Source organism: Equus caballus, chromosome 10 (assembly GCF_041296265.1).
Source record: "Equus caballus isolate H_3958 breed thoroughbred chromosome 10, TB-T2T, whole genome shotgun sequence".
NCBI lineage: Eukaryota > Metazoa > Chordata > Mammalia > Perissodactyla > Equidae > Equus > Equus caballus.
This window is the reverse complement of record NC_091693.1, coordinates 18,712,590-18,737,951: the sequence shown is the minus strand read 5'-3', so window position 1 is coordinate 18,737,951 and position 25,362 is coordinate 18,712,590. Positions and strand designations below refer to the sequence as shown.

At 38.0% G+C, this 25,362-nt stretch overlaps 2 protein-coding genes across 2 annotated transcripts; both read right to left on the bottom strand.

Moving 5' to 3' along the window:
* Positions 1-4,042: 4,042 nt before the first annotated feature.
* EQUCABV1R934 (vomeronasal 1 receptor equCabV1R934) lies at positions 4,043-5,075 on the bottom strand. The gene has a single exon (XM_001488657.4). It carries the CDS (start codon positions 5,073-5,075, stop codon positions 4,131-4,133), a length of 945 nt encoding a protein of 314 aa, XP_001488707.4. The 3' UTR covers positions 4,043-4,130.
* A 14,024-nt stretch (positions 5,076-19,099) lies between these two features.
* Positions 19,100-20,047, bottom strand: EQUCABV1R933 (vomeronasal 1 receptor equCabV1R933). Its single transcript, NM_001166851.1, is given in 1 exon segment — positions 19,100-20,047. A coding segment is annotated over 1 exon segment (948 nt).
* Positions 20,048-25,362: the final 5,315 nt, after the last annotated feature.

The following is a 25,362-nucleotide window of genomic DNA, read 5'->3' as shown; positions in this document are numbered from 1 at the left end:
ATGTTTCTTTCTCCCTCCAGTTCTTTGTCTAAATATAAATGCATCGTCCCTCCAAGTTTGCTGGTTAATTGGATGATCAAGTATCTATATATTATTCTTGACCTTCTGCTTTCTGTTAAAATGTTATAGAGGTTTTCTCCTAAAAGCAATAAATAATAAATAATTGATGAGTAGAAGGGCCGAGGGGTGCAGGGATGCCCCTCGGTGAAGAATAGCCGGCCGACACCCCTGATATTTTCTGAATTATATGCATGCTTTCTATCAAGGTTGTGACTATACTTATTTCTGTTTATTATTCTTGAAGATACATAGTTTAGCTTAGCTTTTCAGCCCTTTACTTTACTAACAAAATGATATTTTCTCCAGGCAGTGTGCTTAAGGGACGGTTAGCTCTACAATCTAAAGACAAAGGAATGCTTTCACCCCCTAAAGGGCTCGGGAATGTAAAGATGTTTAACTGCCCGCTGAGAACGCAAATAGCCCTGGGGATAAGATACCCTGGAGTCGCCTTTTGTTCCCATTAACCATCTACACTAATGGCGTAAATGATTGAGGGAGGCAGGGATGGCTCCCCCAGGATGTAACCAGACGGAATGCTGTCCTGTCCGGAGGTCTGGACCTTCTCTCTTTGATTTAACTTTACCATGAATTATGACAGATGTCTAGGTACCTATCTCTCTTAGCTTAGAGACAACAAACACTAGTTACTTGCGGAGAAGACTACCATTAACCTTATTCTCTATAGAATAGAATGCTAATAAATATTCTTGTGCTCGTTTTTTACTTCCTTATCTCTCTGAGAATATTTGTAGAGCTATTTCTGTACTAATCCTGAAAAATATGAAAACGACACTTGTGCACAGTAAAGTTGGACTTGCTAACACCAACCCAAGTCTCATGTCCTCTTTATTTTCCCCTCATTGTGCCGACGCCGTCCATCCCTCATGAACCTGGACTCAGCCGGGGCGGGAATACAGCAGTCTTAGTGTCCAAAAAGGAGAAACGAGTATAATGACACCCAACCCTCTTGATTTGCCAACCCTTAATCTTTCACTCTTGGCTTTCTCGAACCATCAAACAGGAAAAAAATATACCTATCCCAAACCTTAAAATTCATAAACCTCACTAGAATTAAAGAACTTAAAATTGATTGAGAACTGTTTTTCCTGCTCAATCTGGAAAACAATTAAATTTTCATAGTCTATTCTAGAGGCGATCAAATGAGCTGGACAATCTGTCTTCACCATTGAGAAATTACGTTGTGAATGCCTTCAGAAATTCATTTAGATATACATTAACTTTAAATAAATTAGCACCATCTCAATCAGTAATTTCACTTAGGATAGTCTGCTCCAATAGGCAAAGAGTGAAATTGTATGCATGGAAATATTCACTGCCAGGGCACCGCCAATGAGACAGGAGAAGTGATTCACTTCTGGATAACAGTGAGGCATTTAAAAAATCTTTAGAGTTTTAGCTACATGATATATTATGCCTTATTAAAATGATAGGTAGGAATGATTTTAACTCCATATGAAATATACAACAATCTCTAGTGAGAAAATGCATACAATTAAATATATAATATAAAAGCAGCTATTTATTCAACTTCTTTAACAAGTACACTTGCAGTACCTTCCTTAGGCAAAGTGTTAGGAAACTCTGCCAGGCAAATTGATTAAAATTCAGTTATAAAAGTGAAACTAATGATGTGTAATTTTTCTCACAAAATAATACACTAAATGCCAAAATGTTTCCTCTGCCTGAGTTAGTATGTCTTGGAAATATATAATATGACTAATACTATTATTTATGTATTCCCAGTATTTAAAATGGTCTTGTTTGAGCCTGGCTAGGTGGTGCGGTGGTTAAGTTCCCATGTTGCACTTTGGCAGCTCAGGGTTTGCAGGTTCAGATCTGGGTGTGGACATGGCACCACTTGTCAAGCCATGCTGTGTCAGGCGTCCCACAGATAAAGTAGAGCAAGATGGGCATGTATGTTAGCTCAGGGTCAGTGTTCCTCAGCAAAAAGAGGGGGAATGGCGGCAGATGTTAGCTCAGGGCTAATCTTCCTCAACAAAAATAACAATAAAATAAAATGGGCTTGTTTGGGATTAAAAATAAAAGTAATGCATTTTGCCAAGAATTGATCTGTTTTGAAAGCACAACATATTTGGAAACCTGCCAAGTTAAATTCAGATTCCTTGGAGCTCTGCTATTATTTCCAGTTGAGCAGAACCAGACACAATATAATGGGAACCAAAGCTCAGGGCTTGCATGTGAGGTGGGATCTGCAGATGCACACCTTGAACCAAAGACACATGACAGGACTCGACATAAGGTAATATTTGAGAAGACTCACATACTGCTAAATAAAGACTCTGTGGGCCTAATGGGGAAGAATTTAACTCCAAAATGAAAATGGTAGAAAGTGTCATTCGTCCAGTTAGGAAATACCCTGAGGCATCGTGACTATGACCGGGAGGGGCACGAGGAGGCTTCTTGGAGCGCGAGGTTTTGTTTCGTGATCTGAGTGATGGATACACGGGTGTGTCCACTCTGTAAGTTAATAGAGTTGTATAATTTTTGGCATATGTGTTATACTATAAAAAAAGGTAAAAAGAAATCAGTAGATACACTTGAAGGAGAGGATGCCTGATAAGTAAACCTGCATTGGGTTTGGAAGATGAAGGCAAAAGAAAGATTTCAAATTCTGTTGTTCAAAGAGATGAAAATGATGATGGCGACAAGGTTGCAGAAGAGATGTGGAAAGCTATCTAGGAGGCATTGCACGTCTGCTAAAGAGGAGTGACAATTCCGGATGGATACCGATGGAAGGACTGATGGAGGAATGATAATCATCAAATACTAGAAGACAATCTCCTAAGTTGAAGTTCACGTGACCTGCACATCCAGATCACAGCCTGGATGGAAGCAGCAAGGAAACACACACCTATTCTTGTCTAGGTAACAGTCTTAAACTCTACGGAAGTTCATCTAAAGATGAAGGACAGATTTTAAATTCTCATGAAGAGAAGGTCTTCACAGGAAAAGCACCATTCTGCTGGTGGAAATCTTGTCTGCATCAGGGAAAGCTGGAAGACAGAGGAAGGTGAAATACTGAACAAGGAGGGGTAAGCCCAAGAATCCTGTGTGTGGGAAAGTGGAATCCAGCAGCCAGGCTGACAAAAATACGATGGAGATATTCAAACCACGTGTCACTTGAGTCATATCCCAAGAACTTTAGTCGAACAATTGTTTACATAGAAGAGAGCCCTTAAAATAGCAGAAGACTAAAACGATGGGAAGGGGTGCTGAGCAAAGAATTTGCAAACCACATCTATTTAAGGCGATGCACCACAGCAGATGGGGAAAGAGTCTTGTTATTTCTGGTGAAGAGTTATTGAAAATGAAGGGACACATTTAATTAAAGTTATTGAAACAGACAAGATTTAAAGTAACAAATATCTGAGCATTTCACAGGTCAGGTTATTATTACGGATGGGTTTACACAGACGTTGAAAGACACACTCCTGCATCTTACCGAGCATTGAAGAGTGAAACTCTGAGCACTCCCAATTATCTTAACCTTATTTACAGCTCTATCACATGCACTTATATTTTTCCTAGAGCGCAAACATCCTATATAATTTCCTTAGGAATTGTGTTTCACTTGTGGTGGTCACCAATGTATGCCCAGCCTCTAAAACAGTGCCTGGAGTAGGTAAGGTGTGCAATACATATTTGCTGAACAGAGAAATGATCTTCCCTGCAGCACTGCAGTTTGACAGAAGTATAACTGAAGCCCCAGATGTAATTTAAACTTTTCTACCAGCCAGATTTTAAAAAGGCCAAACAAAGCAGATAAAGTCGTGTCTAATGATATATTTTAATATATTTTGCTTAACCCCAAGTATTTATAATGTAAACAATAATTAAGATGAAAACTTTTAATTTGATATTTATGTACTTTTATTCATTGTAAGAATTCAAAATGTATGTCTTTTTAATTTACAGCCCTTCTCAATAGTACTAACCCCACTTCAGGTGTTCAACAGCTACAATGCATTTTCCTCCTATAAGTCATCGTGCAGACATCCCTGCTGCTGAAGAAAGCTGTAGGTACCTGATCATCTCCTAAAAGTTCTTTCAGAAAAGGGAATTCTCATCTTTGAAATGAAAGAAGTAAATTTGGAAATAATTTTTCTTTTCATCAGCAGAAAAGGGCAGATGGTTGGGTAGCAGGCTGAAATAATCCCCGTAATTCTCTCCAGTCTCGGGTTTTTCTCAGGTCTATAAAAAAGATAAAGGGTAATGAAGTTGTTCGCACAATAAAAGAAAACAAAGCAACTTACCAGCAAAAGAATGCTGTGGGTGGCTTTGATTTCCGGAGATGTCTGGGAAGACAGGCTGGGGCTGTGAACATACTGGGCTCTCTGGCAGTGCTTGTAGAGCAGACTCACCATGTAGATACTGGACAACATCATGAGGACCACAAAGAAGAGATCTCGAATCACCATGCCACTTATAAATGCCATTGAACGGTAGTGTCCCAACGGCTTACCTTCACAGTACAGTTGAGAGTATCCAGAACCAACAAATGAAGCATTGCAATTGGCTTCTACAGCTTTGATGATGTGGATATAGATGAACATGTTGATGATCCAGAAGAAGAGGAGAGAGGGAAAGATGCATGTAGAGAGTTTAGATTTAAGCCTTGTCCACGTAGAAGTACTGGGGCTGATAGTGATGGCTTGAACAGCACTCAGGAAGGAGGTAGTACAGATGGAAAGACCCCGGGTAACTCTGTATGTGTACAAAGTTGCCTTACAACCAACATCATCCAGAAAATGCCTTACTCCAAAGGATGACGCGACATCTGGTATCAACTTGAACATGATAGTCAAAACATTGACCAGTGTCAGGTGTATGAATATCAAATCTATGGGCCTTTTCAGGTGAGATTGAGTGAAGAAGACATACATATATAATGTGAAAAGCACTGAGTTCCCTATGAACCCAATACAAATTGAAGATATGAGGAAAACAAGAAAAATAATATCAATTGAAAACATTATCTTATTGATGTTTTCACTAGCAAACAGGTTTCAAATGAAAAAATTGACTATATTGTGAAATTTTAACGATGGAGCTTGTGGAAGAATACAATGATTGACAATTTAGTATGAGAGGTGCTTGTTGAAATTTTCAAGTCTTCTGTATTTCAGGCCAAGAAGTGTCACTTCCAGAGACTGGATCCCAGGAATTCTTGAGAACGTAGAGTGCAGAACTATGTTATAAAGAAGGGGGAATTCAAATTGCTAATTCAAATAGAAAAAAGTCGTTAACACTAGAAAAAAATAGCAAATTAATCCTAAAAAGAAATAAATGGAGTTGATATAAGTAAAGCAGAAGTTAATAGATAACAACCTTCTATGGAAAGGAGAAACAAAATCAAAAGTCAGTTCCTTAAAAAGTTTAACAAAATTAACAAACCTAGGTGAGACTGTACCAGTGTCTGAAAGGAAGGCACAAAAAACAATAGGATTAAAAATGATAAATGGATAGCAGTGGAGAAGTTGCAAATAATAGAAAATAATGTGACACTAATATTAGATATATCAATAAACTTGAAAATTTATGAGATATGGAGGAAAATTCCTAGATGACTTAAGAAAAGATAGTGGAATAAGAGAAAGTCATCAAGGTGAAACGCTCTTCATGATAAAGTTCAGGAGGGCAAAAATCATTCCATAAGAAATCTCAAAGAATTCTTGAACGGTGAAGTAAGCTAAACACTCCAGTAACAAATAATATCTACAAACAACTGCTGAGGGTTGACGAACGCAGAACATTCCACTACTCACATTATGAGGTTAGCGTAACTTTGGCAGCAAATGTAGCAAAGATAATAGGGAAGTGAAATTACACACTATTTTATTAACCAAATGAGAAAACAATTTATACAAAGTAGTTGTAACATTGCGTCCACTACATATACGTAAAAAGAATCAGCATTCGATCAAAGAATCATAGCAGACATGAAAAGTAATTTTAACATTTGAAACTTGATCTGTTTGATGACCCACACTAGTAGACTAAAGGAACAAAAAATATGATCACTTCAAAATGTGCATAAGATCATGTGATCAAATTCAACATATGTCTGATAAAAAAATTCTAGATAAGTATCAAGAGAAAGAATAACCTTACCCTGAAAACACTTTTACAATGTCAACAGTATCATATTAAATGTTACATATTGAAAGCTTTTTCTTTGAGATCTGCTACGAGAAAAATATCTATTGTCACCACTTCTATTTCTCATATTTTTACATTTCCTGGGCTGTATAGCAAACAAAGAAAGTAAAATTTATAAGAATTAGAAGGAAAGTAACACCATCTTTTATCATTAACAGATTCTATAAATTTTAAGAAGGGAACAGATAGAATCATTCACTAAAATATTGAAATTTTTGAGAGTGATTTTCAAGGTTACTGAAAACCAAGTCAGCACAAAAACCATTAATATTTCTATATGTCAGCATAAAAATAGTTTTAAAAGGCAACTTAAAGAGTGATGCCATTTAAATAGCATAAAATATGTTGAACTTAAAAATTAACATATAATAAAAATGTGTAAAACCTCAGAGAGGAAACAGTGTTACAAATTAGTCTAACTTTGATTAAAGCATTTGTAAATGAAAATTAATGTATGAAAATTTGAGACAAAGGCTATTATCTGTAAAAATGAAATGGGATGCTTGAAAAACAAAAGCATGGATAACAATTATTACAAAAGTGGTAATAAAATGAAACTGAGAGGAAAATTCAAATGCAAATAAATGTGACTTTCCTGTAGGTATAGAGAATAAAAAAGACACATAAAAAATAAATAAGGGAAGATAGCCAATATATAGAATTGTATGGAATTTTCAAATAGTTGTGAATAATAAAAAGTCAAAATACGGTTAAGAAACTGTGATATGGTTTCCAAATGAAACAAAATTGAAGACCATGAAACAGTATTGGAGAACTGTAAGAGACAGTAAAGAACCAAGAAGATGAAAGAATGATGAAAGTAAAAGTAAATATATGGAGGAAAAAGGAAATAGTGACAATACTATGAGAAAGAAGACCAAATATACTTCTATCAAACAGAAAATTCAGAGAAGGTTAAATCTGAAAAGAAGGGAAGTCTCAGTAAGGAAGCTAGAATGGGGAATGGGAATCTTGAAAATGTCTTCATACCTCCTTCTCTTTCTCAACGCTGAGTGTGACACAATCCTTCCTAAAGGCAGTCAGCTTCCCCAAGCAAGTGAGACATCTTGGAAAGGCTGGATCTGCCCCAGAAAGACTGTATATCAGGGGCAGGATGGCAGGACTTCTCCTCCCAATGGATCACCTCGTCACCTGCGGTCTCCATGACCTTGTTTATTGGGGATCACTTTGATGTGCCCAGAGGAGCAACAAATTACTCTTCCAGGTGTAGAAATATTCTCCTGGTAAATTTATGGGGTTTATTGACCAGGAGTGCATAGTCACCATCGGAGGACGTACATTTTCCCAAATTGAACTACATCAAAAGTAAACTTTAGGATCTAGGAAAGTGATCAAAGTGCGTTTTCACTCAGCTGATGGAAATTCCTGCAGGACTTGATAAAACCTGAGTGCAGAGCAGCTCCTCAGAGAACACGTTCACTTTCCCACCTGGGCCTGGTGTGCCTCCTGCTTTCACAGCCTGTTTATTCTAAAGCTTTAGTGAGATATCACTGACATATAACATCTTGTAAATGTAATGTATACAATTGATGATTTGATACCTATAGACTGCGAAATGATTTCCATAATAAGTTAGTTAACAGCTTAATCATCTCCCATTACCATCTTTTTGTGAGGAAAACATCGAACATCTACTCTCTTAGCATCTTTCAAGTACACGCTACAGTATTGTTAACTTTAGAAACCATGGTGTCCTTTAGATCCCCAGAACTTATTTATCTTAGAACTGGAAGTTTATACCCTTTGTCCAAGATCTCTATTTCCTCCACCTCCAGCCCCTGACAACCACCATTCTACTCTCTGTTTCTAGGAGTCAGCCTCTTTTAAATTCCACATACAAGTAAGATCACACAGTATTTGTCTTTCTCTGTCTGACATTTCACATTGCATCAAGCTCTCGAGGTCCATCCAAGTTGTTGCAAATGGCAGAATAGCCTTCTTTTTCTTTTTTTACAACAGAATAATTTCCTCTTGTCCAAAGGCCTAGCCACTCACAATTGCCCTATTTCATCCGGACTGTGTACACTGAGGTCCCAGCATGCCATTGAGGTCGGGAGAAAATCTTTCTGAAATGAAAGCCAAGAGTAAACATGAGAAAAGCATCTGATGTTTAAGAGAAATGGAGAATGTGGTGGCATTTGTTTGTTTACTTCCAATATGCACTGGGTGTCTATGTGAACTGGACACCGTTCCAGCCACTGAACATGCTGATGTGGGGGATCAGAATTGGCCACCCCAAAATGTGTCTCTTGGCGTTGCCTTGATTATTTTTAAGAACAAAAGACTCTGAAAGAAACTTTGACCTTCCCCTAACAGACTAAAAGAAACTTAAGATAAAAGACTTGTCTCAAGGACAGGCTATCACTATAGATAATTATGGGTATCCATAGACTGGAAGGGTCCTTGCTACGCCCACTCTTATCAAATTTCTGTTTACCAAACATTTTCTTTTCCATTTCCATGTGAATTACCATCCTTCCCTTTGAAGTCCCAAACCACTACCCCAACACCCTCTTTTGTGTTTAGCTGAGGAGGATATTTAAGCTGGCAGCCTGGCTATTTTTGTTGAGTTGCACAGTTTTCCTGAGTTTCTCCCATGTATCCATATCATGAAGCTTTGTTTGATTTTCTCCTGTTATTCTGTCTCATGTCAATTTAATTCACAGATGAGCCAGAAGGACCCAGAGTGTAGAGGATTTGTCTTCTTCCCCTACAGTTTGGTGACTTCGATGGGCTAGAACTTCACTGGCTGGCCACAGCTCACTCTGAGACCACTGCAGCCAAGAGATCCTGCACCCCTGACAAGAGCCAGCAGGAGGTAAGAGTTCTTAGCACACCAGTGTCCTCGATCTCTGCCTGCACGGTCCAATGGAAGTGAGAGGGGTGACTTGTATTTGCTTTTCTAAATTTAGATTAGCAGGAGAAAATATTGGTGAACCTACCTTCTTGGACTCAGTGAATCTAGGAAATTTGGTTTAGCTCTCATTAATTGTAGACCCTTTTCCTCCAAGAGATGGTATTTTTCCTAGTCTCCGTCTTTTTTTGTTGTCTGTCATGAGACACAGGCATCTCTATAAGCCTGTTGTCTGGGAATATGTGCATGAAATGAAAGCTGTTGCTAAGGGCATCTTGGAAGCCAAAAGGGCCACCAATTTGGTGGGTGCATGCTGAGCAGTTAAGAGGCATTAGGCTGCTTGCCACCCCAAGAAGCCTCCTGTGGAAGGATAAGTTGGGTCACAGAAGGGGATAGATGACACAGGTGCCCCCGCCAACTTCAAGAAAACATCCATGCAATGATGAGGTACTCTGTAAAGCACACGTAGTGGAGGAAGATATTTCCTCTACCCACTGGGTCCTTCTGGCTGGGCTACAAATTAAATTCATATGAGACAGACTAACAGGAGAAAATCAAACAAGCCTTCATAACATGTGTACATGGGAGAGACTCAGGAAAACTAAGTAACTCACTAAAATGGTGGAGGCTCTCATCTTAAATGCCAGCTTCAGCTAAAGACAAAGGAGGATGTTGGGGGTAGTGGTTTGGGACTTCAAAGGGGAGGAGGGCAATTCACATGGAAATGGAAAAGCAAATGTTTGGTAAATAGAACTTTGATAAGAATATGCTTAGCAAGGATCCTCCCAGTCTACCAATACCCAGAGTTATCTATTGTGATGGCCTGTCCTGGGCACAGGGCTTTATCTTAAATTTCTCTTAGGCAATTAGGAGGAAGGTCAAAGTTTATTTCAGTCTTTTTTTTCTTAAAAATAGTCAAGGCAAGGTAGAGACACATTTTAGGGTGGCCAATTCTTATCCCCCACACACGCATGATCCTCAACTCCATGACACCTCCCTCCTAGGTATTATTCTGGCTCCAAGAGAGCCCAGTCATAGCAAAAGCTGTTAATGTACATATTAGATGGAGTTTTTTCTTTTGTCTTCTTCTGCATCTTGAGAGCTTGCCTTTGTTACCTTTCTGGTCTCTGCCATCCAGAGGATCCATGTCCTGGCACATATCTGGCGACCAATCGAGTGGATTAGGGTTCTGGGAGACAGTCTCTTTGTCCGGCTGTGACAGCTCTCAGTGGAGTTTGCCATTAGGGGTCCCAATTGCTTTCATAAAGGGCCTTTGTCATCTCAACCTTCATCGCTTGTTGTGCAATGAAGGCCTTTGCTTTCTTAGACTATTTTTGGGAGTGAATTTTCTGGATCTCTTTTGGGGATACCTCTTATGTTCATGGTTAAGCTTATTAAGATCCTACTTGTCAATGTGGCCAGACTATAGATCATTTAAATTGGAAAAACTTCTAAATCGGGGGAAAAATTGTGAGAGCTCTCATCGTAATTTGTGTTGGTACCTAAGAAAAGGCCAAATTAACAAGGAAATGCAAAAAAAAAAAAAAAAAAAAAAAAAAAAAAGACTAAGCCTTAAGACCCTGACCCAGGTTACAATTAAATTGAGAAAATGTAAAAGTATAAGTGTTGATAAGATTATAAGGGTTGAAATGTTTGCACTGACTTTACATAAAGAGGTTATATCAACTTTGCCTGAGTCTGTTTTAAAATGCCCGACTCAGGATACTTCCCCTGTCCAAAATTGCAAGACCAAGACCTATTGATAAAGTCCTAATGAAAGCTGTGATTAGAGGCATAAGAGTTGATGGAATTCAACTGAAATTTTGTGGAGAAAATAGTGTATTCATGGGCTTTATGTGAAGTGATTGTATCTCTTTTTGCCTGATTGTGTCGTAGGGATAAACATTGTGGCTCACTGAGGAAACTTTCCGCTGCCTGACTATAAGACGGCATAGAAATCTGCCCTTCCGTCTTAACTAAATTTACAAAAGGGAAGTCAGTAGGGTTGCCTGAGCCCACACCATATGAAATAAAAACTAGAGGTTAATATCAGATGCTAAAAAAAGGGTAATAAAAGCCACAACCCATCCCAAGGTAAATTGGTCTAGGGTTAAATTGTACACTTATTAAAAGGTCCTTTGTTAAATGCTTTGTGCAGACTTTTTAAGGTGTGATACATTCTCCCGAAAGTTTTAGAACATACAAGTCTTTCGATTCACCTCTTAGGTTAAAACTTCCCCTGATATAAAGAAGCAATTGCAAGTGTGTAGCTAGAAGGGTGGCTCAGCCTCTTCTTTTGTCTTTTCTCCACGACCTGAGAGCCAGTCTTTGAAATACAAGTGTTTCTCAGAAAGTAGTGAGTTTTTGTATTGCACCTGATTCATAACAAAAATTTAAGGTCTCTGTGTGTGTACCTGTGTGTTTATGTGTCTATATGTGTGTTATATATGTGGGATGTTTAACCTCCAGATGGTATGGCCAAAATTAAGAGCTCTGTTTAATTAACTTAAAGTAAGTGCTTACATGGCTTTCAAGTTAACGTGATATAAAATAATCTTTGGTGAATGAAAGCTTGTTTAAGTTTGTTTGTTGGTTTGATTAAAATACATATGTCCTCAGAGTTATGAGCATTGGATATGATGCAGGCATGCAGCCTGGGTTTACTAGTTAAAAAAAGCTCATGTTATCCCTGTTACAAATTTGTCAGCATAATAACTTAGAATGATAGCTAATTTTGTCTAATGTCTCATGAAGTTCTCAAGGGTTATGTAAACATAATTGTTAGGAAAAAATGGTTTAGATGTAAATAAGTGTTTAAACCTTTAGGAATAATTATATTTTATGACATGTATTTAATAGCTTCCAAAAATTTCTTTAGTAATTTGAAACTTTGAAGTTTTGCTCAATTAAATGATGGAAAATTCATTGAATATCTGCATTACTAAATAAGATAAAATATTAGACATTAATTACTAAATATAAGTGTACCTACTTTTGTCTTATTACAGAGTAACTAAAACGTGTTTGGGTCTATTGGTAAACATGTCTTGTGTTTTATTAAAGATTGTACTATAAAGTAACACATTTCAAAAACCATAAAAAGTATTTATAAACTTTCCAAGCCACAGAATGCTAATGTACAAGAAAGTTTATAATTGCTTACTTAGTTTTTACTTAGAAATTGAGGTTCCAGGGCTGGCGTGGTGGCGCAGTGGTTAAGTGCACACATTCTGCTTTGGCAGCCCGGGGTTCACCAGTTTGGATCCCAAGTGCAGACAGGGCACCACTTGGCAAGCCATGCTGTGGTGGGTGTCCCACATAGAAAGTAGAGGAAGGTGGGCATGGATGTTAGCTCAGGGCCAGTCTTCCTCAGCAAAAAGAGGAGGATTGGCAGCAGTTAGCTCAGGGCTAATCCTCCTTAAAAAAAAAGAAATTGAGGTTCCTAAGGGTTAAAATTTATAATATGTGATTAACACTAGTAAAAAATGAAGAATTTTTGTATGCAAGGGAAGTAAGATATACGTTTTCAGTAAAGAAGGTATCAAAGAATGGAAATATTTTGTTTATTTTATTAAGAAAGATAAATTTGTCCCAAAGTACTAGAAGGGAAGAAAAAAGGCATGGGACAAATTCCGAACGTACAAGGAAAGTTATAGAAGTTTTGTAAAAGAGGAATTCTGAAAAAAGAGTTTTGAAGATGGTCAAGTTGGCTAAGATTAAAGTAAATTTAATTAAGTAAATAAGTTTTAATAGCAAAATTAAGCTTGTGCAAGATTAGAATTTGTTTTTTTCCTCTCATAAAAGGATAATTTTCTTGAACTTTTACTCTGCTCTTGGTACAGAGATTATGAAAGGTTTTTTATTTGAGTAGTCTACCAGAAGGGTAGGTATTTTGTGTTTTATCAAAATAAATTTCCTATATTGTTTTTTATCAGGTCTTTAGTCACAGGTGCTAAGGTTTTTCTTACAGCTATGTAATTCTCTGCATTCATCTAAAATTCTTTAATTGTCACCATGATTAAATGGACAACTAAGTATTGTTTCATAGAGACCTAAGACATTATTTGGGTAAATGTTATTGATAAGTTTAAAAAATTATATAACATTCCTAAAATTCTGATCTGCCCTGGTTGTCAGCCATAATTCTAGTTTTTCTCTTAAAGTGTTGCATGTCACAGAATTTACCAAATTTCTTTGTCAATTGCCATTTTTAGGTCCTTTGTCATTTACAGACAGTTATTGTTTTACTCTGATGTTTTTACAAATATGTTTCATCTTCAGAGGAATTCATGGAAAGGACTCTAACACTTACTGTAGAATACAGGTTTCTGATAAACTTTCATATCATAAAACTGAACTGGGTAAGAAATTACAACACTCTAATAGAGGAACTGATTACTTCATGAAACTGCCAACAAAAGAGCAAGATCAAGAGTTGATTATATGGGACTGAATGAACTGATGAGGATGATGTTAATTTTTAGGACTTTTTGTTTAAAATATAGCTGATTTTAAAAAATGAGGTTTTTTTTTTAGATTTAAGGAAATATTTTTTCTTTCAAACTATTATGACTTATGTCAATTTGGTGAACTACACCTTTGTAAGCAGCATGGAAACATTTGCTTATTTTTCTCCCTACCTGATCCTTCCAGGACTTGGAAACCCTTAACGAGTGAGTATTGTTTTCACGGCAATATAGTTATTTGCATAAGTTCAATAAGCATCTGCTCTTCTTGTAACAGGAAACAATTGGAAACATTGGTTATAATACCAAGGTTTTGACTGGAATGTCATGTATAAGAGAAACATACAGGCTTGGGTATGACAAGACAGCTTTTGAGGAATAAAAGTTGACTTTCTAGAATAAAATCACTTGTAAATATTGGCCTGGTACCTTGTTTACAGGGTTCTAAGCAACCATACTGGGTAAGTAAAGAAGCTCACTTACCTGGCAGATGCAAGGAAACTTAATATTCTGGGGAACCTCCAGAGAAGAGAGGAATTCACCCAAATCTAAGGTATTCAGGTGAAGCCTGATGATAAATCCTTGGCTTGGCTTTCCTGGCCTCAAGAGGACTTTAAACTTTAATCTGAGATTCCTTATAAAAAGTTCCAGCAAAGCAGATTTAAAAGAGACTCTATGATCAATGGTTATTCTTGCTGTACTTATGTAAATATTTGGGCCAAATTTATTGAAACTAGACAAACCAATTAGTCTTAATTTGGCTATCTTTGATAAAAATGAGGGTAATTTCAGGGAGAATAATTATGTTTCAGTAGAAACTATAGGACACATTTGTGGATATTAGGTTCTAGTTTTATTAATTGTCTTTGAGATTTTTATTTTCTACCTGTAAACTGGACTGGATCCTGAATTCTTCTAGTCTTCTGAAATATCTGGCTATAAATCTCCAAACTAAAATTTTCTATTTTTTTCTATCAATTTTATTTGAAATCATTGAGAACTGAAACCATGCTTGTTCCTGAAGTCCTGCAAACTGAAGCTGGACCGTTTGATATAAATGTCAGAGAAATCTCCACCATAGCGTGCCTGTTGCTCTCTAAGCCACTCAGAAGGATAGCTGAACACTCAATGACATCATCAGAGGCTTTTCAAACTGCAAAGGATTCTTCGACCCTAGTATATAGAAATCTTGACTGGCTGTCCCCTGGACTCAGAAACTGGTTTATACTCTGCTTCAACCACTAACCTTGTTTTTCTTTTTGTTTCCATAGAAATACTTCTTATTAAAGACCTGATTTCTTGCTTCCACAATATAGGCCTGTCTTTGGGAGCCCACCTCCATCACTGCCTTCTAAAGTGAATTTAACTGGACTGATCTATTATCAGGACTAAGAAAATGTGTTCGATGAGATGGAACAATCTACCACTCAGCTTCGGGACTATGCAATTTCTTAAAGTTTCAAAGGCAGGACTGTGTGGGATCAGAATTGGCCACCCCAAAATCTGTCTCTTGGCCTTGCCTTGATTACTTTTAAGAACAAAAGACTCTGAAAGAAACTTTGACCTTCCCCCTAACTGGGTAAAAGAAACTTAAGATAAAAGACCTGTCCCCAGGACAGGGTATCACCATAGATAACTCTGGGCATCAGTAGTCTGGGAGGGTCCTTGCTAAGCCCACTCTTATCAAATTTCTGTTTACCAAACATTTGCTTTTCCGTTTTCATGTGAATTGCTTTCCTTCCCTTTGAAGTCCCAAACCACCACCCCCAACACCCTGTTTTGTCTTTAGCTAAAGATGATATTTAAGCTGGAAGCTTGGCTATTTCGTCGAGTTGCTCAGTTTTCCTGAGTCTCTCCCACGTGTACATGTTATAAAGCTTTGTTTGATTTTCCCCTGTTATTCTGTCTCATGTGAATGTAATTCACAGACGAGCCAGAAGGACCTAGCGGGTAGAGGATTTGTGTTCCTTCATGACACTAGCAACGTGGGAGGAGACATCGACACTGCTTATTCCCATTTGGGGCACCACACAGAGAGCCAGTAAATGGCACAAACACACCCAAAGATTCTCACAATCAGAACGCAAAGACATTTCATAGAATGGAGGCAGGACCAGGTGAGGGAGGTACACGGAGCCATCACCTGCGGAACTTGAGTGCCCTCAACCCTGAATTGTGACTGGAACCCCTATGTCCAGCCCCAACACATGGGCGAGACCTAAACAAGAGGGCATTTGGCCTGGGACAGGGGTGACACATCCTAAAACTGATCTGCAATCTGTGGACACTATTGTGGGGAAGAGGGGGAGGTGGGGTTGTGGAGGTTCAGTGGAAGACGCATGACCAGGTGCTGAGGACTGCAAGGGGCAGAGAGTCAACTCCATCAACAGGGTGACAATATTTTCCTATGCTAACAAAATACATCAGCAGATAGAGACAAAGCTCATTTGAAATAGTTGGAAAATATTCCACAATATGGACTCACACATTTTTTTTTTAGGCTCTTCCCCTTTTCCTAGGCATTCAGGTTGGTTTTCTATTTTTCCACTACAAACAATGCTTCAAGGAAGACCTTTCAATGCAATTTCCCTGGATACGGGTGCTTCTATTTTTTAGATTAGATTTCTAAAAGTGACTTTATGGTAAAGTGACGTTTTAAATTTAATCTATGTTTTAATATTATCCAAAAAGTTTAAAGCAATTTTTAGTTCCTCTGCCAATTTTGTCCTATAGATAAACCCTTCTAGAAATTGTTCCTTGCATAATATTTCCCAGGCAATAACTTGCTACTTTTGAAGACATTGCAGTTGTTGGAGCACAGGGCTGGCTACCCGAAAATACCCCACAATAGCATACTGATTGCTTTGGATTAGAGTTCCTTGAGAAGCAAAAAGGGCATTCTGAACATCCCGCCTCTATTCCCCCTGAAAACAGGAAATAATCTCCCACTTAAAATGCTCCCCTGCATTCTTATCACTAGAGCACCCTTATCGATTCAGAGCTGAGAAGTCTGCATAAACGAACTTTGCTAATTTACGACTTTGAGCCTAAACTCTGCATAAATCCCTCAGTAATTATGCACCTCAAATCTAAGTTTTCGCCCTGTCATTCCTCATGAATTTCCTATTTCTTTGTGTAAACTACATATTTACTGCCTGCTTTGTGCACTCTCTGAACATTGTTTCTCTCTGATCTGCAATGTGTAGGTATTAAACTGAGTTTTTCTCTTGTAAATCTGCTCTTGTGTCAATTTTACTATTGGTCCAGCCATAAGAACACAAGAAGGGTAAAAGGGTATATCCACTGCCCCAACATAGGTACCAAGCAGAGGGAGGCTTTTGCAAAAAGTGCTGTATTACAGTTTTTATTTCATTTTGAGCGATTGGAGGACCTAGAGGAGGTCTTTGGCACATTTTCAGGGAGTTCCTAAATTTCAAAAAATTATGTTTCTGATGCTTAGTTTATATGAACTGATAAAACATTTTATAAGACTATTCATCAGGTTGTCTCAAGACATATGACACCCCAAATTAAGAATGGTGACTACAGAGGAAATTATAAAATTGTGCAGAAGGTGGAATTAAATGGCTGTAGTATAAGCACTCATATTTGGCTCTTCATTTCTGACTTAATATTTGATTGCTGAGGCATGCACTTCAAAGAGGCATCCTCTTCAAAGATGGCCATCTGGAATAAACCCATTGTCAGCCATCCCACTCGATAAGGAGCTCTGTCCCCTCCACGCCAAGACTTTTTAGTTTTAGGGATCTCTGTTGATTTGGATAACTGATATTTGGGCCACTTGTTTTTCCTCTTCCTGCACTTTAAATTCTCAACTCTTATGTTTTAAATTCACCAATAAAGAGTGAACAGATGAAAACCCAGGCCTCCACCTTCAACCTCAGTAAAAGCAGAACCCTATGCCTGCTTTCTTTCTCTCCCTCGCTGTCTCTAGCTCCCTTTTTCTCTCTCTGGCTCCCCTTGGCATATCTGTTAGACAATTTTTAAAGGTTGAAAAAAAATCAGAAGGTACATTTGAAGGAGAGGATGCTTGATGCTTAAACCTGAATTGATTTTGGGAGATCAAGGCCCAAGAAAAACTTGAAATTGTGTTGTTCAAAGAGATGAAAACCACGGTGGGGAAAAGTTTACAGAAAGGACATGGAGAGCTATCTAGGAGGCATCGCACCTCTGTTGAAGAGGAGTGACCATTCCAGATGGAAAAATCAAACCGGTGGAGGGAAGATAATCATTAAATAATGGAAGACGACTTCCTAAGTTGAAGTTCACTTCAACTGCACATCCAATCCATGGCCTGGATTGAAACAGCAATGAAAAACACACCTATTCTTATCTAGCAAACAGTCTTTTAAATTCTATGAAAGTTTATCTAATTATAAAGGACCTATTTGAAAGTTCATGGAGAAAAATTTTTTTTCAAAGGAAAAGCACCATTCTGCTGTTGGAGATCTTGCCTGCACAGGAAAAGCTGGAAGACAGAGGAAGGTGAATTACTGAATGAAAAGGAGTCAGTCCAAGAATCCTACGTGTTGGAAAAATAGAATCCAGCGGCCAGGCTGGAAAAAATTGTGCAGATATTCGAACTACATATCCGTTGAATCATATCCCCAAGGACTTTAAATCAACAATGAATTAAATCGAACAAAGACCTCAAAATAGTGAAGATGAAAATGATGGAAGGTGGCGCTGAAGAAAGAATTGTGCAAATTACATCTGTTTGAGGCAAATGCACCACAGTAGACACGGAAAGTGTCACACTGTTTCAAATGAAGAATTATTGGAAATGAAAGGACATATTTATGAAATCATCATAACAGACTAGATCTAAAATTAAAAATATATGAGCATAGCATAGGTGGGGTTATTACTATGGATGGATTTACACAGACATTGAAAGACACTCTCAAGTATTTTAGTATACATTAAGGAGTGAAACTCCCAGAACTCCCAATTTTCTGCTCTATTGATCATAGCTCTGTCATATGCACTTATACTTTTCCAAGAGCACAAACATTCTATATAACCTCATTAGCAAATATGGTCAACCCCTAATATAGTACCTGGAATATGTAAGGTGTGCAATACATATCTTTTGAATAGAGAAATGATCTTCCCTAGAGTATTGCAGTTTGACAGAAATATAATTGAGGCCCCAAATGTAATTCTAAAATTTCTAGCAGCCACATTTTTAAAAGAGCAAAACAAAGCAGATAAAGTTAGGTCTAATGATATCTTTTTAATGTATTTGGTTTAATTCAAATTCTTATAATGTAAGCAAGTAATCAATATGAAAATTATTAATTTGACATGTATATACTCATTCATTGTAAGATTTCAAAATGTGTATATTTTTAATTTACAGTCCATCTCAATTATACTAGCCACATCTGAAGTGTTTAATAGCCACGTGGCATTTTCCATTTGTGTTCATCATTGAGGAGCTTCTCTGTTGCAGAAGGAAGTCGTGGGTGCGAGATCATCCACTGACTGTTCTTTGAGAAATGGTAGTTCTCATCTTTGAAGTGGGAGAAGTAAATTTGAAAAAAACCTTATTATTTTTCATTAGCAGAAAAGGGCAGATGGTTGGGTAGCACGATGAAATAATCCCAGTAATTCTCTCCAGTCTCGGGTTTTTCTCAGGTCTATAAAAAAAGTAAAGGGTAATGAAATCGTTTGCACAATAAAAGAAAACAAAGCAACTTACCAGCAAAAGAATACTGTGGGTGGCTTTGATTTCCGGAGATGTCTGGGAAGACAGGCTGGGGCTGCGAAGATGCTGGGCTCTCTGGCGGTGCTTGTAGAGGAGATTCACCATGTAGATACTGGACAACATCATGAGGACCACAAAGAGGAGATCTTGAATCACGATGACACTTATAAATGCCTTTGAATAGTAGCGTTCCACCTGCTTAGTGCGACAGTAAACTTGAGAATACCCGAAACCAACAAATGTGGCATTGCGATTGGCTTCTACAGCTTGGATGATCTGGATATAGATGAGCATGTTGATGATCCAGAAGACAAGGAAAGAGGGAAGAACGCATGTGGAGATTTTAGATTTAAGCCTTGCCCATATAGAAGTACTGGGACTGATAGTGATGGCTTGAAAAGCACTCAGGAGGGAGGTGGTACAGATGGAAAGACCCCGGGTAACTCTGTATGTGTACAAAGTTGCCTTACAACCAACATCGTCCAGAAAATGCCTTATTCCAAAGGATGACGTGACAGTTGGCATCAAGTTGAACATGATAGTCAAAACATTGACCAATGTCAGGTGTGTGAAAATCAAATCTATAGGCTTTTTCAGGTGAGGCTGAGTTAAGAAGGTGTATATATGTAACATGAAGAGCAGTGAGTTCCCCAGGAACCCAATGGAAATTTGAGATATGGAGAAAAACCCATAAGTCACATCACTTGGAAACATTATCTTATTAATGTTTTAATTAGGCCAACCAGGCTTCAAATGAAACAAAAATAGATTATATTGTGAAATTTTAAATAATGGAGCTTGTGGAAGAATGTAGTGATTGACAGTTCAGTATCGGGTGGCAGGGTGTTGAAATGTTCAGCTCTTCTGTATTTCAAGCCAAGAAGCGTCACTTTCAGAGACCGGATTCTAGGAAGTCTTCAGAACCTTAGAGTACAGAATTAGGTTATGAAGAAGGTAGAATTCAAGTTGCCAACTAAAATGGAAAAGATAAAGTGTACAGTGCCACTAGGAAAGGAATAGCAATTTAATCCTAAAAAGAAATAAATGGAATTGATACAAGTAAAGCAGAAATTAATGGATAACAACCTTCATATGGAAAAAACCTGAAAGTCAGTTCCTTGACAGGAATGATAAAATTAACAAACTTATGCGACACTGTAACACTCGATCAAAGGAAGGCACAAATAACATCAGGATTAAAAACGTTAAATGGACAGCGGTGGAGAAGCTGCAAATATTAGAAAATAGCTTGATACTGTCATTAATTATGCTAATAAAGTTGGAAATTTAGGAGATATGGAAGCACATTTCTAGATAACTTACCAAAACAAAACTAGAGTAATAGAAAGTTATAAATGTGCAAGGCTCTTCATGATGACGTTGAATAGTGATCAAAAATCGTTCCCTGGGAAATCCCAAAGAATGCTTCAACAGTGAAGTATGCCTATCCTACCAGAAACAAGTAGCATCTACAAATAACTGTGAAGGATGGAAAAAGAGAGAACATTCCATTAACCATTATGAGGTCAGCATAATCCTGTTAGCTAAAAGCGACAAAGACAGTGTGAAAAGGACAACAATTAGACTATTTCATGAACTTGAAAAACAATATACACAAAATAATTGTAAAACCGCATTCACAATGTGTGAAACGAATCAAGGTTTTGACCAAGAATTATCCCTAACGTGGAAGGTAAGTTTAACATTTGGAATTTGATCTGTATGATGACCCACATTAGCAGACTAAAGGGACAAAAAGAGATGATCATTTCAATATATACATAAGATCATGTGATCAAATTCAACATACGTGTATGGTAAAAATTTTTGTAATATAGCAATAGAAAAGAATAGCTGTACCCTGACAAAAACATCTACAGTGTCATCAGTATCACATTGTGCCACATATTGAAAGCCTTTCCTTTGAGATTGGCTATGAGTAAAAGTCCCTGCTATCACCACTTATTCCTCATGCTTTTGGATTTCCTGCTTGATAGTAAAGCCCCGGGGGTCTGGTGGTTAAGATTCAGTGCTCACTGCTGAGGCCAGGCTTAGTCTCCAGGTCAGGGAACCACACCTGCTGTCTGTTGGTTGTCATATGATGGCAGCTGCGTGTTGCTGTGATGCTGAAAGCTTTGCCACTGGCATTTCAAATACCAGCAGTGTCACCTGTGGTGGACAGGTTTCATTGGAGCTTCCAGACTAATGCAGACTAGGAAGAAGGACCTGGCCATCACATCTGAAAAAAAATTGGCCATGAAAACACTATGAGTAGCCATGGAGCATTATTTGATAAAGCCCCAGAAGGTGAGAGGATGGTGCAGAAAGACAGGGCGGGGATCCCTCTGCTGTACACAGGGTCGCTGGAGTCTGAAGCCACTCGACACCCTAATGACATACAGTAGCACTAACAACAAAGAGCAAAGAAAAAAAGTAAAATCTAAAATAATTGGAAAGAAAATAACACTACCTTTTATCATTGACAGATTCTATAAATTTTAAGAAGGAAAACGATGGAATCATTGACTAAAATATTGGAATTTTTAAGAGAGATTTTCAAAGTTACTGAAAGCAAAGTCAGTATAAAAGTCGTTTGCATTTGTATATGCCAGCATAAAAATAGTTTAAAAAGGAAATGTAAAGAATGATAGCATTTAAATAGCATAAAAATATGTTGAACTTAGAAATTAATATACGATAAAAATGTATAAAACCTCTAAGAGGAACCTGTTATAAATTAGTCTAAATGTGATTAAAGCATTTTTAAAGAAAATGAATGTATGACATTTTGAGATAAAGGTTATTATCTATAAAAATAAAATGATGCTTCAAAAACAAAAGCACCAGATTTAGAAAAACGGTAATAAAATGAAACGGAGAGGAAAATTATATGAAATGTAAATAAATGTCAATTAATGTATAGACAAGAAAGAAGAGACATACAAAAACATAAATAACGGAAGATAGTCATTATATAGAATTGTATGGGATTTTCAAATAGTTGTGAACAACAAAAAGTCAAAATACAATGAAGAATTTGTGACACAGTTTTCAAATGAAGCAGAATTGTTTAAAGACAATGAAACAGTAGAAGAAAGTAAAAGCAAATATAAGGAGGAAAAGAGAAATAGTGACAATAACGTGAGAAAGAAAACATACATTTCTATCAAACAGAAAATTCACAGAAGATTAAATCTGAAAAGAATGGAAGTCTCCGTAAAGAAGCTAGAATGGGGAATGGGAATCTTGAAAATGTCTTCATACCTCCCTCTCATTCTCCAGGCTGAGTGTGGCAGAATCCTTCCTACAGGCAGTCAGCTTCCCCAAGCAAGTGAGACATCTTGGAAAGGCTGGATCTGCCCCAGAAAGACTGTATATCAGGGGCAGGATGGCAGGACTTCTGCTCCCAATGGATCACCTCGTCACCTGCGGTCTCCATGACCTTGTTAACTGGGATCACTTTGATGTGCACAGAGGAGCAACAAATTACTCTCCCACGTGCAGAATGATTCTCCTGGTAAATTTAAGAGGTTTATTGACCAGGAGTGCACAGTCACCATCGGAGGACGTACATTTTCCCAAGTTGAACGACATGAAAAGTAAACTTTAGGATCCAGGAAGGTGATCCAAGTTAGTTCTCACTCAGCTGATGGAAATTCCCACAGCCATTGATATAATCTGACCTCAGAGCGGCCCCTCAGAGAACACGTTCGCTTTTCCTCCTGAGCCTGTTGCACGTCCTGATTTTAAAGCCTGTTTTAATTGCTGTACGTTCCATAAAGTCCAAGCAGAAGGCAGTACAGTGAGTTTTACTGTAACCCAACCACCGTAGGTATTGCTCAGTACTGTAACATACATGGTTCAGTATGGACTCTCTCACTCTAAAATTGCTTTGACACAATATAAACATCGAAATTGCACCAAAAATCTTACTGTTAAATATTTCCTACATAATATATGATGCAAACTAAAAAAATAATAAAAAGAATATATAGTCGTACACAATAGCTTAATTAATAGAACATTGCTAATAACTCTGAACACCTTCTAAAGATGTGTGCTTTTAAAAGTAATATACAAGATGACCATATCATAAATGGAGAAGCATAATGGGATGCAAATGGTGGTAAGGTTTGTGGGAATTAATAAAAGAACCTTCAGTAAATTGGAGTCAGGAAGGCCTGTAGGGGGAGCTCTCACAGCCCTATCACACATCATCAGTTACACCAAACAGGAAGAGACAGAGCTTGCATCTCTGACAGGAAGTAAAACTGCTTTACCGCTCAAGGAATATTTCTCTCCTCACCCAGTGACAGCCTAGCCAATGAGAAACAGTGCAGCTCAGCCAATGAGAAACACCACAGCTCAGCCAATGAGAAACACTGCAGCTCAGCCAATGAGAAATGCCACAGCTCAGCCAATGAGAAACACTGCAGCTCAGCCAATGAGAAACACTACAGCTCAGCCAATGAGAAATGCTGCAGCTCAGCCAATGAGAAATGCCGCAGCTCAGCCAATGAGAAATGCTGCAGCTCCGCCGATGAGAAACACCACAGCCCAGCCAATGAGAAATGCCACAGCTCAGCCAATGAGAAACACCACAGCTCAGCCAATGAGAAACACTGCAGCTCAGCCAATGAGAAATGCTGCAGCTCAACCAATGAGAAACACTACAGCTCAGCCAATGAGAAATGCCACAGCTCAGCCAATGAGAAACACCATATCTCAGCCAATGAGAAACACCGTAGCTCAGCTGATGAGAAACACCACAGCTCAGCCAATGAGAAAAGCCTCAGCTCAGCCAATGAGATGTCATTGCCACCCTGAACTGTTACTTTCCCCCAATGGATTTTCATTTAGAACAGCCCCTCCCTACTCCCCCTTTTCTCTATAAAAGCAGCCCCTTCTCTTTGTTTTCCAGTTTTCCTATTGTTTGCCATAGCATGTGCATCCCCAGTTGCAATTCTGTCAGCTATTCCCAAATGAACTCATTTTGAGGATAAAATAGGTGAGTTTGCTTTTTAAGTTGATAGTTTCAAGCTTCCACTTTACACGGTACAGATGATATTAGGAGACTAATTCAGTATGTATATTTTAATCTCTAGTGCAATCGCTGAAATCTATACAAGGAGATATTGTCAAAAATGCAATATATAAAGTAAAGCGAGTTTTAAAAAGTTGAAATAGAAAAGAAAGCAGGGAATTGTTAACAGGAATGAAAAACATGTGGAACAACAGAAAACTAATAATGAAATGGCTGACTGAGGATAAATCTTAACATCAGCAGTTACAATAAATGTAAATAGTTGAAACACAATAATTAAAAGAAAAAAGAAGTTATTGTTGAATTGATACTAGCCCTGATATTGGTTTCCCTAGAGTAAACCCAGCATATATGGGGTTTAAACCAAAGCACTCATTCCCTGCTCACTCCTTGGCTTCCTCACTCCAGAATCCGTTATCCGCCATGGAGACAAAGGACCAAGAACAACCACCTGGCTCCCACATCATCTCCTCTTCCTCCTCTCTGCACGTAGTCTCAAGGCCAAACACACGCTGGTGGAAAAGCTTTGACCAACATACGCGCCCCCTCCCCTACCTAAAACCTCAAATAAAAACCCTTCCTTTTAGCTTTTTGGGAAGTTTGGGATTTCAGCATTAGCTGCCCTCTCTCCTTGCTCAATGCTGAGCAACAATAAAATTCCTACTTTCTTCCATTACACCTGGTGTCAGAGATTGGCTTGCTGCTCACTGGGTGAGCGAACTCACTTCAGGCTCCACATCAGAATGGTTACAGAGTTTCAGTTTGGCAAGATGGAAGAAGTTCTGGAGGTTGATGGGGGGGATGGTTGCACAAAACGTGAATGTACTTAATGCCACTGAACTCTACACTTAAAAATGGCTAAAATGATAAATTCAATGTTGTGTATGTTTTAACACAATTTAAAAATAAATAAGCAATTAAAAAAACTGGAATAACTATAAATTGACAGGGTCGAATGGTAGAATCTACATGTCATGTTCTGCTT

Excerpts from the sequence above, each read along its gene's own strand:
- EQUCABV1R934 (XM_001488657.4), bottom strand. The coding sequence starts at position 5,075 with ATGTTTTCAATTGATATTATTTTTCTTGTTTTCCTCATATCTTCAATT.